The sequence below is a fragment of the Hipposideros armiger genome, unplaced genomic scaffold, assembly GCF_001890085.2.
Source record: "Hipposideros armiger isolate ML-2016 unplaced genomic scaffold, ASM189008v1 scaffold_582, whole genome shotgun sequence".
Classification (NCBI taxonomy): Eukaryota; Metazoa; Chordata; class Mammalia; order Chiroptera; family Hipposideridae; genus Hipposideros; species Hipposideros armiger.
In genome coordinates this window covers 1126137-1140239 of record NW_017731932.1, presented here as the reverse complement: position 1 = coordinate 1140239, position 14103 = coordinate 1126137, and the positions used below count along the sequence as shown (strand labels likewise).

The 14103-nt window shown below is 36.1% G+C and overlaps 1 protein-coding gene across 1 annotated transcript; it reads right to left on the bottom strand.

The window, feature by feature from the left end:
- Positions 1–8255: 8255 nt before the first annotated feature.
- On the bottom strand, positions 8256–9206 carry LOC109371609 (olfactory receptor 10A7-like). The gene has a single exon (XM_019624228.1). The coding sequence runs from the start codon at positions 9204–9206 to the stop codon at positions 8256–8258; it is 951 nt and encodes a 316-aa protein (XP_019479773.1).
- Between the last annotated feature and the right edge of the window lie 4897 nt (positions 9207–14103).

The window sequence follows — 14103 nt, the reverse complement described above, 5'->3', positions numbered from 1 at the left end:
ACTGAAACTCCATTACACCATCAGTTTTGAGTACTTATAATCAATAATGTTTCTATCCCAATCTTTCCTCCACACAATATACTCAAAGGTCAGGGAAAAACAATGCTTGTCCTAAAATGTAGACCAGCTATATTCATTATGAAAGACACTTAAGAGTTTAGGGATAGAAGACCCAGGATTTACCAAGCTTTTTAATGGGTGTCATTATATACGAGTTGCAATTGCCGTGGTTCAAAATTACTCAATCATATCATGAATTTTCAACAACACATTCTTGGTGTTACATAATGGAGAAAGTACAGTGGCTAATAGACAAGTATAGAGTTGGCAGTCCAGAAACAGTCCAGAGATTTAACCCTCAGTTCTTTGTTTTATAATCCAATGTGTGAATCTGTATGCTGCATGAAAAATAGAAAATAAGGTGTTCCTTGTTAAATGAACAGGCCCAAAATGGCATCATTTGTGGTAAAGCCCATGATACCAAACCTAGATTTAATACTTGACCTGGTTGCTCTTTTAACCTCTCCCAGAAATGTAATCTTGAGCAATCAACCTGGAATATTCTGGTCAACATCAATGAAGTAATCTCATTTCGGCCCTCTCCATCCCCCATAGAAAGAAGAGGCAACCTACATGGTGAAAACCCTTTGCGTTTCCCTTCCCTCCCAAAGGAAGACGTCCTGGTCTAAAAATAATCTTCTCCTTTCTTTTGTTACTAGCTCCCTTACCCCACAGTTCTTCCTATAAAAACCTTCCATTTTGTACAACCCCTGGGAACCCAACTACTTGCTAGATGAGATGTTGCCTGATTTATGAATCACTTAATTGAGCCAACCATATCTTCAAGTTTACTCAGTTGAATCTTGTTCTTTAACAATTACAGACCAAGCATATGTTATAATAAATATATAACTCAAAGAGTCATTACTTTAAAATCAGAAAGATCTTTGAATCTCAATTTTACACTTCTAATCCGTGACCTGGATGAAGACTAGCTTTATCTCTTAAGTGTTGTATCTGGTCAATAAACAAAGTACTTCAAATCTCTTTAAGTTCTTAAAACAATTATCAGAGATAGGTTTTATGCTCATTTGAAAGATAATACAAACTAAAGCTCAGACAGGTCAACAAACTTATCAACGTGATGAGATTACAAACTGATCCAAGGGCCATGCTTTTTGTTCTGACTAATGACAAGCATTCAGGCTCAGACAGTTTAGCAAGAAACCCTCACCCAGGCTATGCTGTTTTCTAGCCATGTGATCTTGAGCAAGTTACTTGATCTCTGTAAGCCTCTCTTTCTTCATCAACTACGTAAATAAGAATAATAATGCTTCCCTTTTGTCATTTTTTAGAGGATATGCTGTAATCTTTGTAAAGAATCTGTCATATAAAAATACTTGATAAACATTAATTGCTTCTATTTTTCCTTCATTTATGCTTTAACTAGTCATAATTATGCCATCAGTGTGAAGAAATAAAGTAAATTAATTTTTCCATGTAATTGGCTGTAGAAGCATACATATCAACTTATAATGGCAAGAGAAAAATGAATAAACCTTTGATCACCTTAGTCTTAGTCCAGTCCCACCAATTATTTCAGATAAATACATTAATATCTCTGTATTTCAGCCTCCTTATCAATAAAATGGGACTATTATTTATATCTTATCTAGCCTATTAGTTTACTCGAATAAGAAATCAATAAATGCCTTATGTTATGTTTCAGACATTAAAATTTTGGTGCAGTAATAAAATCATGACAAAGATAAATGTGTTAATCACATTCTCTATAATAGACTGCAGAAATCATATGAATTCATGTTTTTTTTAATCAGGGAAGAGTTGGTAACCACTGGACCAGGAGCTGTGAAAGGCAAACATTGATGCAGAAGTGATTAAAAGGGAGTATCAGACTGATACAAAGCTGAGATTCAATTCTGCTCCCTCCATGCTCAAGCTATATAACCTCAGGTGATTTTGTTAAAACAGCCTGTATTAAGGACACAGTGGACAATATGCATATATTGGGTTGTCAGAAAAGTCATGATGCATTTTTGCAATGAAAAACGTAGAAAAAATATGTCATGACTTTTTCGAGAACCCAATATATACCAAGGTCCAAAGATGTACACATTTTAAGAGATGTTATCTATGTATTACTTTTTGAAGTTGAATTGAATTATGGTAACAATGTATAGTATGACGTTCACTCAAAAGATGGCGTTAATCAAATGAATGCTAGCATCATGCATTGCATTACAATTTTAATACAGTTTTTTCTTCTTAAAATCTGTATATATTTTTTAGCTATATATACATATCATATATACATAATATATATAATATATAGTATAATATATAATACATATTATATATATAATATATATAATATATAATACATAATATATATAATATATAATATATATAATACATAATATATATAATATATATATATATACACACACACACACATACCCTCTGAGTGTGTATATATATATATTTTTTTTTCTGACTTCATGGAATTTATACCCACAGGGAAATAAGGTAAATGGAAATACCCTGCATCACAGAAAAAAAGTAATAAATGTCAGAAGAGAATTACAGACAAAGTGCTTTGGAAGCTCACACTAGATAGACAGCATTTCCTCTTGGGAGATCAGGGCATCTTTTTTGGAAGAGGTAGGCATCTGAGTAGTTTTTGAAGTGTGGCTTGGAAATTAAAGAGGGAAGCAAACAAGGCAGAGAATGCCAGAAGAAGGAACCATCACAAACATAGGCAAAGAGGCTGGAACTGTGGGACACATCCATGGGCCATTTTGGCTGGGTGTGCCACGGGTCATTTTGCTCAGTGGGAGGGTTTGCTGGTGCAGCTGAAATGTAGCTCAAGATCTAACACTAGTTTAAAGACAGGGGAGTTCATTGCTTAGGAAACAGGAGGCTAATCCCTTGTGGATCCTGGAGAGGATTCCTCTTTGCTCCCTGACATCCTGTTACATATCCATCAGCAGAGCCACCTCTGGGGAAACCAGTGCGGCCCATAGCCCTCAGGCTGGTAAACCCGGGCAGATTTAAGCTGGTATACTCACCTTAATGGGGCTTAGATAAAACTCTTCCATTTAGCCTTACCTCTGGTCTTCTCTGCCAAGGGAGGAATTGAAGCTGAAGTCTCTGCCTTCGATCTCTGCCTTAGAGAAGATACCTAGAATAATTAGAGTCTAAGATTCCTTATCTCTTCCATAGTTATCCCTTTTCCATAAGTGAGGCGCAATAAAATTGACAAAGTCCTATGCTAGGCATTCCAGGTCCTCTTCCTTAAATTGCCTCTCTGGTATTTTTGCTCCCTGCTTTCTTTGCACAACAGGTTCTCCTGGACAACTATCTGTTCAATGGCCCTTGAATTTTTCTACCTGTGTCCTTCCCAATTCTCTACCCTCTCCAGTCCTGCTTCTTTGATAGACCCAGCTCCAGATCTCAGAACATCCAAACTCTTCTCTTCCTTCAAAGATTGGCTTAAATACCACTCCTTGAAAAGCCTTCTCTCTCTGATCTACTAGGCTGGTTAAAAACACAAAAAACAAAAACAAAACAAAACAAAACACGCTTATGCACAGCAAAATTAATTTATAACTTACTTATGGTTGTGTGTGTGGATATTAGTTATGCACATAGGTGTGTAAATGCCTTAAAGGTAGACACCAAAAAGGTGTATCTGGGTTTCCCCATTACAGTCGTGAGCTCTAATGAATGTATAAGGAATGTTTGTGAAAAGAAAAGGGTGGGAAGAAATGTTTAGTGGTTAAACTGCTTCAAAGAGCTTCATGCAACATAAAAATGTACAGGCACATGAGGGGTTTGGAAGCAGCCATGTTGCTGTATGTGCATTTAACTCTGGTAGATCCAGTGTTAATGAGAACAAGCCCTTTCACCAGACCTAGTTTTAGGACACAAACGAGGAGCCCATACTAAAATTAACACTATAGATGGCATCCCTAGATGACATCTGAAATTCCACATTTTAAGTTTGATTTCCCCCACCATTTCTTTCCAGATCCCACTTCCCAGAAGTTCAAATCATGTTGTACTCAAGTACCATGAAATTTCCGTTTGTATACTTTTGCTTATACTGGTTCCTATGCTACAAACTCTACTAACCAGCCTCCGCCCCACTCCAGATAATACTTCTGTGTTATACTGCAAACCAATCATCTCTTCTTCTAAAAATCACTCCTGGACTCACCTGCCAAGGTTTTCTTTTCTGTAAAATGTTACCAATAACACCTACAACATGGGTTTGCTGTGAGGAATAAACAAGATAATGTTACCATGGCAGTTTGGTTTTTGCCTACTGTTCTGGAGTAAGTATCAATAGTGCTACATTTCACTCTCAAAAATGCCCAAGTTCAAGTATATATATATATATATATGAAAAACCTAAGTAGTGTATTGGAGCACTCAGGGCTTAGTAATGGTGTCTTTCTTCTGTACTAGAAAGCACCATGCACACAATTTTGCTGTTACATTCAAATATATACCCCTGGACATGAAGACTTCCTTGGTGGACTATGAGACTTAAAGGTAGGCTCATTTTTTACCTGCAAGTCCTGGAACATAATCATTGAGCAACAAACATTCATTGAACAAATTAATGACCACAGCCTGCTGGACTAGAGAAGAACTATTAATACCAGACCCTAGTCCCAATTCTGTACCTCAGAAACCTACTGAAAATAAGTGTGAGAGCTGGAGGTTCATAAGACAGCACTATTATCCCTATTTTTTATGATGATGAAACTGGGCTGTAGAAGTTTAAATGGCATACCTATATTCTCTTAGTTTATAAGTAGTAGAGCTGGGATTGGAACTAATTTCTCATGATTCCTAATCCAAAGTTCCATAGAAAAGAAATGTGCAGCATCGTAGAAAGTTACAGGCATGATCATAATTTGGGAAGAGGTTTGGGGAATATAAAGAGCTGGATTCATGACTACATTCAGTCTGGTGATTCGATTAGACTGATTAGTCCGGGTTTAAACAAGGTCCTATGGTAAAGCACTTGTCGAAAGATGCACATTTGCCCTGGACTGGGGTGAGGTGAGTCTTTGTGATGTCAAATAGGCTACAGAAGTCACTAAACAGCGGTTCTCAACCTGTGGGTCGCGACCCCTTTGGGGGTAGAACGCCTTTCACAGGGGTCGCCTAAGACCATCGGAAAACAAAAAGATATTTACATTACAATTCATAACAGTAGCAAAATTACAGTTATAGAGTAGCAATGAAAATAATTTTATGGTTGGGGGTCACCACAACATGAGGAACTGTATTAAGGGGTCGCGGCATTAGGAAGGTTGAGAACCGCTGCACTATGACATGAACAAGGGAGGGAAAGGGGTAGAATAGGTGACGGTATCAAAGAAACAGTTCACCTTTCAGGTTATGCTGAAAGGGTGATAACAATTAGTTTCACTGTAGCTTTTCTTCCCTTTCAGTATTTTATAATCCTCATATTTACTAACTGGGATACTAAATTAATGTATTTCACTTTAAGTGGAAAGGTACCCATTAGGAAAGCTAGTAACATGATTTATGATAGTAGTGTTTATTATACCATCTATAACAATGGTGATGACATTAAAACCTTTCAACATTGCGTTATTGTCCTTAAAATGAACCAGACAAAACCAAAAAGTAAAAATATAAACCCATTTCGGAAGAAATTTTGACAGGTTTACAATATATCAAGTTTATAACAAATCTGGAGAAAACAGAGATAGCTAAATATGATAGAGAGGTGACAGGGAGATATAATAGATATACGATAGGTAGATACTTAAAGATTATCTAACTCAACATCTGTCGCATTTTGTAAATGGAGGAAGTGAGATCCATAAAAAAGGAATGACTTCCTCATATTAACATAGTTTAATTAAAACCTTGGAAATATAATTTTATTATTCTTGTTCTAAAGCTAGCCTCTCATAATACACAATAATACTGATCAAACACTGAGAAAATGTAGTTCATAACAATAATCCATTCTCTAACTATTTTGTTTACTCTAGGCTTTAATTTTATTTAAAAGAGGACAAAGTAGTACATGGTTCGTATATTTCTTAGATATGTTGTCTCCATGTTTCCATAATCCCAAATAAAGAGAGGGAGGAAATAATTCCACTGGACATTTGAGGTTGTGAAGGATCAACAATGGTTGAGTTCACCATTATTTGTGTTAGTCTTAAAATTAATTTGTGTGTGTTCTAGCAATGATTGTAACATATAGTACAGAGAATTATCAGTTGAATGTCTTTAAGTGTTATATTTTCCTTTCATATCAACAGAAGCAAACATAGAAAAGAAAGAAAACTTGCCTGAAGAGGCTGTTGAAGGGCACTATTTTTCTTATTTCACCCAACTCCAAGTTACTGATCAAAACAAACTAGTCAAAATGAATTGATTAGGTGAAACAATTGATCTGAATAATGAATTGCTGGAAAACCAAATATTCACTTGCACTTGTTTTCCACATTTTGGCTATCTATGTGTGTCCCCTAGGAGAATGGTTTTGCAATTTTTTCAGCATTTTTAACTAGTTCATCCATATAAAGAGTTTGAGAAGTAGAGATGATTAGCAGTTTTTGTGAACAAAAAAAAAAAAATTTTTATTTGTATGTACCTTTAGGCATTTCACATTTCATTTTCAAAACTAATTAATGTTATGCTTCTAATTTATAAACAACTAAGCATATACTTCTTATTTATAATATTTGGGGAAATCTTAAAATATAAATATAAATATAAAAATATAAAACATATCAAGTCATTTGTATATCAAGGCAAATAGATGAAGAATACTACTGTATTCAATGAATTGATGAATTCAACTATTTTGTTAGTAATTTTTCCTTTTACTTTTATATCAATTGTAAACCAGTGAGTGATGTGTACTCTCCCTGTCCTAGTCCATCAAAGATGCATCATTTACTGATATATACAACCTTTGTATTTTGTTAAAAGAAATGGTTGCATTGTATTGTAGTTGCTGGTGATCTCCGAAAGGTGAATTACAGCTTTTTTTATTTTATCTCAAATTATGAAATAAGGTGAGGAACAATTTTAGAAACAGTTAATCTCTAATTTAACAGTATATTAATCACAGACTATATTTAAACTTATTGAGTATATTAATGTTAAATTGCATTTTTCTATTCTCTTAATTCAAAAAATAATTTTTTGTCAAGATGCCACGGATTGAAAAGCTTCAAAACAGGAAATACTCATTTCCACAAATTTGTGATATAAAACTCTGTATGTATTCCACACAGCATCCAGAAAAGCTCTACCCAGAAAGCTCTTCTCAACGTCACTTCTACCTCTCCTTCCGGTCTCTGTGGGCAGCCTCCTCAAGAAGGCCACCCTACCTATTACTGCTTGTCACTGCCCCTTGAGAAGTATTTCCTTTAATGCATTTATCACAATTCATCAGTATAAGTGTATATCTTATATGTCTATTATGAATATTTATACATATGAGGAAAAAAGGCATTTTATTTTATTATGTTACATAGTCATTCAATGCTAGGTAGTGAATGAATGAATTAATGCATTGATTAACATTTGAGCAAATCTTTTGCTCCTGATCATTATTGTCCTCCGTCCACACAATTAGCCTAAGATCACCAGGAACAAAACTGTAGTCAAATAAAAGTAGATTTATTTATCCAATGCCAAAAGGGATACCACAGACCAGGATTTGCAGGAAGGGTAGAGTTCAGTCGAAACTTACATGAAGCAGTATTTTGATAAAGGTCTAAAGCACAACGTAGTTGCAGGGTCCTGTTTCCTTGGAAACTATACAATTAAGATAGATGTTAAATGTTACATCCAAAAGCCTTTTATCTGAGTTGGAAATTAAGAATGCTTCGCTCTATCGAAGTGCTTTAGATCCTCCAGGCAGGTGTAAAATGTTTCATCTTACTGACGTAATTTCAAGCAATTAACTTCAGATAGTCTATGATTTTAGAGAACCAAGATTTTTCAGGGAGTAAGAAAATGGTAGTCACACAACAAAGGGAGTTGATCTGACTCGTTGAAGCTGTGGTTTGTCCTTGGGGGACACATGTTTCCTGTTGAGTTTGCAGCTGGATTTATGTGTCTTTCATGAATGGCAGGGAAGATGTTAACTGCCCAAGCTATTTTTCACTCTCTTACTTCATATTCAGAAGTCAGATACCTTAGATGAAAGGTTGACCTTAGTGTCACTTTAAGAGCACGCGTGTCCTCTGTTTTGCAATGGCTTTCCTTAAAGCTCCTTTCACATCCTGGTTCCTGAGGCTGTAGATCACGGGGTTGACCATGGGTGTGATCACAGTGTAGAACACCGCAACAATCTTGCTCCCAGCCCAGGAGGACTTGGACTGGGGTCTCATGTACATGGAGATGGCAGTTCCGTAGAATAAGGCCACCACTGTCAGGTGGGAGGCACAAGTGGACAGTGCCTTGTGCCTCCCAGAGGCTGACCGCATCCTGAGAACCGACAGAAGGATTCGGGCATAGGAAACAACAACGAGGAGAAAAGGAATGAAGACAATGATGATACTGAAGATAAAAACGACCGTCTCTGTGAATGAGGTGTCCGTGCAAGCCAACCTCAGGATGGAAGGTACCTCACAAAAAAAGTGATTCAGGACATTGGGCCCACAGTAGGGCAAACTCAAGGTGAGGACATTGATAACCATGGAACTCAGGAAGCTACTGGACCAAGAAATGGCCGCCAGTTGGACACAGATGCTTCGGTTCATAATGACAGTATAATGAAGAGGGTGACAAATGGCTACATATCTGTCATAAGCCATGACACCAAGGAGTACACATTCAATCATTCCAAAAGCGAGGGAGAAGTACATCTGAGTGGCACAGCTGGAGAACGGGATGGTGTTTTTCTTCCCCACCATGTTGGACAGCATTTGTGGGACATTGGTGGATATGTAGCAGATATCCAGAAAGGATAAATTAGTGAGAAAAAAGTACATGGGGGTTTGGAGACGAGGTTCTATCTGGATAACAGTGATGATAATAATATTCCCAGCCACCGTTAATAAATAGAAGAGCAAGAATATAGTAAAAAGAATGAGTTGCATCTTTGGCTGTGATGACAGCCCCAGGAACACAAATTCAGTCACAGTGAAGTTTGCTTTTATCATATCCATTTTTCAGGCCCCCTACCTCTCACTAAGCTATCCACTCACCTGAAGACACAACCAAATGCCCTATATGTCACAGCGCTGAAAATGTAAGATACAAGTAAGAACAAAAAGAAGTCTTGTTCTGAGATTGTATCTTGAGTATCTGAGTTGTACTACAAATGAAAAACTTCTCTGCTTTTAAAGGAAATATTCTCCTGATAAGATTAAGAATTTCAAATTCAAACACTGTGTAGAGTTAAGCAGGTATTCTTCTCTTATCTCTAAGGGAATTTTTTTTTTCCTATTCGTAGTCTTTCCAAACTCTATTCTTTAAAGCCTTGCTCTTACCTGACCTCTTCTAAAAGACCCAGTCACACCTTTTTCATGTAATAACAGAACAGCATAACGCACCACTCAAGTGAAAAGCAGTGAAGGGCATTGCTTTATATGCCACCCACTAACCTATAAAGTAAATGTGGGAACAGCAGCCTGTGCTGCTACTGTGCCACCCCGATGCAACCTTCTCATGCTTAGACATCCTGGTTCCCTAAAGAACAAAAACTGTACACACCACCACAAAAACCAATGAGCATGCTAATCATCATTTCGTCCATCATCACCACGTCCATACTTGAGGGTCTGGGATGGCTTCATTATGTATAAAATGAGAAAAATGATAGAGCCAATTTTGTGAGGATTTTGAGGATTAAATTCAATAATGTGTGTAAAGAACTAAGACAATGTTCACAGGTAAAACGCAATCCACAAATATATGCCACCTGTTATTAACAGCCCTAATTATATACAATGATGCTACATTTATCTGGAATTTATTTCACGAACAATAACCGTTTCAGACAAATAATATTAATAAAATCATATGAACGAATTAATGTTATGTATTAATTATATTATATAATGTTAACGTTTTATATATTAATGCAATCGAATTAATAAAGTTAAATCGAGACAAGTTAAAGTTACTTGGTCTATTCCTTGAGCACTCCTTACCCTCTTGAGCTTATGCACAGAGTTACTGTTTGGTTAACTGACTTCCAGTCTGGTGTAGATTAAAAGCAGTGATCTAGAAAGATATGGTATAATGAAAGTCTTGGAGGGAGGCACAGTTACAATGACAAGAAGAAGCTACCTGTCATTCCTCCACGCATTTGTTCATTTTGTTTTTTCTTTCTTTTTCTTTTTCTTTCTCTTCCTCCCTCTCTCTCTCTCTCTCTCTCTCTCTCTCTCTCTCTCTCTCTCTCTCTCTCTCCTCCCCCCCTTTCTGCTTTTTTCTTCCTTTTTTCCTCTCAAAGATATCTTTTTGATAACTTAATATGCACCAGATGCTTGTCATACACTGGTAAACACAAAAGATATTTTCAATACTCTCGCCGAGCTTACTGTCCAGTGGAAAGTTGCGAGGGAAGAAACAAATGGATTCCTAAGAGAATGGGGAATCTTATCAAGAAGATGTTTAAGAACCAAGTAGTTGCAGGTCATGAAAAAGACCACTTTATGCAAAACATCCTTTTTCAAATAATATTGATTTGCATGTCATACATTTTAGAGGGCTTTCTTATATTTTTATTTAAATCAGGGCTTTTGAAATCAAATGATTCTGTGAAACGGTAAACCAAATTATGTAAAATATGAAATCCAGAGATAAAGGAGGAATGGGCCTGGAAAGAGAAGAGAGAAATTAAGTCACAGTCCTGTTTTCGTCAGGTTCGCAGGAAAGGAGTGCGCTGGAGATGTTACAGAGTTCCCTTCCAGGCCCTCCAAACAGAGTATAGAGAGTTCTGCTGCAAACAAGAAACTTTTAGGTAATTTTGAGGGGTGATTATAATGACAACAAACGACATTTGCAGTGAGTTTCTCAACAAGATGACACAATCAGAAAATCACACAGCTGGTGGTGAAATGCCTGTGATCTGCCACTGGAGGGCGCCAATGACACACATGCCTTGCTCCACCACTCCCCGCTGAGGGGCCTTGAGCAAATCACACCACCGATCTTTGCCTAACTTTCCTCAGCTGTAGGAGAGGAACAACAGTGGCCTCCTCATAAAGTTGATAGACGTGGTAAATAAGATACTGCATGTAAAGCACCTGAAACAGAGTTAGACACATATACATGGGATCAGTACGTATTTATTAGGACGATAACCCAAGCGATCCCCATTAGAGGATCTTTGTAGTGCACAAAACAGAAATTATTGGCACGCCTCACCCCCCCCCCAAATGATAATGAGGCTAAATCTTTAAGACAGTAAAGAATTTGTTCAAAATCACATGAGGAATTACTGAATATATATGTAAGCACCTACAACACACATGTATGTAATATATTTATATCTATATCGATAGTAATGAAATCACACCAAAAATAATGTCTTTGTCCCATAAGCAAGCATGTACATGTAGAATTGTGTTCATTTAAAGGAACATAAATATTTTGATTCAATATCTGAATGCTGTCTATATTTTGAAGACTCAATAATTTAATAATAATTTATTAAATAAATTTAAATTAAAATAATAATTTAATTTAAATAAACTATTTAAATACAATAGGTCCCCAGTCCCTCTTAATACACAGTTGCCTCAAAGAACATCTGTACTTCCTTTATGGCTGCAACTACTGAAAACCTGCTAGAACCCATTTAACTGTCAGTTTTTCAGGAGACAAAACGTCTGAGTCCTGTCAGAACACACAGTTACATCTCCATCATAAGGATAAGAGGAATACAGGCACTTTTGTAAGTAAATGTAACATCCATAGTATGAAGCAAACTCACCAAATTAAATATGGAGTTGCAAAGCCCTGGACATTTTGTTATTAGGCGTAGATTCTATCTTGGCATCTCAATCAAGCAAGCCATGTCCTAGTTAACTGTACACCCTCCATTCTCCCTCCTAAGGCAAAAGCCACTCTTGCCAAATGCCTTCCATTTGTCTGCCTGGAAAAGTCCTATTCAATCTCTCCCTAACTCACCCAGACAGAGTTAATCAGAGTCTCCTCTGCTGAATGATTTCCATCCTTTGAACGTGTGTGTGTGTGTGTGTGTGTGTGTGTGTGTGTGTAAACATGTATTAGTCTATCTCTCCAACTGAATGGATTTCCAGGTATCTTGCCATGTTTGTTTGTTTCTCCTGTCCCTAGCACATACTAAACACTATTAAGTGTTGATAAAACTCAAATAAACTTCCTATTTCTACTTTTCTTAACTCTTGAGCTCAGATAAAGAATAAATTCACCCTCATGGTAGCTATGACTTTGTTTAAAGTATAGAGTTAAACAAAGTCATTTACTCCCTACTAGGGTTTCTTTTTGTTTGTTTGTTTTTTTCTGAACAACACTGTCTAATGCTCAAAAAATCATCTAATTCAATTTGGGAAAAAAAAAAAAGAAAAGAAAAACAGTTGATGTGTCTTCATGCCAAGAAGGTACAATGAATGTTAACATATACTTTACTCAAGGTCAGGTTATTTTGGCATCATATAAACACAGCATATTAGGCATTTTATGTTTTACATGGATAAATGACTCTCTGTTCTACAAATTACAGAAAGAAATTTAAAATATGTTTTACATCAAACTAAAAAGGCTGATGTTTCTTCATAAATTCTAGATCTTCAAAAGTGAACCCTTTAATCTTTGTAATTTAAACCACTTATATAACTGAACACGTCATTTTTTCCAATGGGTAATTAAATTGTTTATTACATTTGGTAGACAGAGTTGACAGATACCAGTAATATTGTTGGTCTTTGGGAATACCTCATTTTCCTGATAATTTTGCAAGACACTATGGTGTAGGGATAAAAGCATGCACTCTAGACAAGACAACCTGAATATGAATTCTGACCCCGATATTTCTCTGCTGGGTCACTTGGGTAAGTTTCCAAGCTTCCCTAAATCTCATATTTCTCCTATGTTCAGTGGGAACTATATGAGTACTTAATTCATAGGACTACCTTGATGATTACATTAGAAAATGCATCTAGAAGTTTTAGCATATTATCTGGCACATAGTAAGAACTTACTAAGTTATAGCTAACAATATTATATAAACTCCAGATTTATCACTTTACCTGCATTCTAAGAGAAGGACTATGAGATATAACCATATTGAAGCATGTGACATGTCATTACAGAGACGTTTAGAGACTGTGCGAACTCATACAATCCCTATGTGTGTTTACTATTTCCAAAATCTGTGATGTCTCTTTACTAGTTATCACGTCATCAATTAACAAAATTTATTGTTAAAAAAATCAATTACAGGACTAAGAAGTTTAAAGACTAAGAAAATTAAAGATAGCATCATAATCCTAGTGCCCACCTAGTTAACAGAGAACATTAAGAAGGCCTACCAGGAAGCGCACAAATATTTTTCTAATGAGTCCGTCATTGAGTTAAGAAAATTATGCTAGAAAAGAAATGATCATTTAAAAAAAAATTTTTTTTAAACCACTGCTTAAAGTGCTTACTGCAGGTGATAATTTACCACTTAGTATGAATTAATTTTACAAATCTTCTTGAAAAAATACTTGGGATCTGGAGGAAAAAGAAGAAAACATGAAAGGAGGGGCTCCCGGAAGGCCATGCGCTAAGAGAGGGTCACCCCCAACATCAGCCAGGACGCCATGATGGAAAAGATCATAACAAAAGTTAACAAATGTTGAACTTCAGCAGAGACAAGTAAATCACCTCCCATATCCCACCCCCCAAAAAAACAGCTTTTTCTATGGAAAGGAAAACAATTGCAAAAAAAAAAAAAAAAGAAAAAAGAGGTATTGATTGCTATCTACTATAATTCTCCATTTCATGATAGGCATTTTTAGGTACTTCGCTGATAATAAATTGCATCTTCACAATAACTCCAGAATATATTTATATCCGTTTTAAAGATGACAA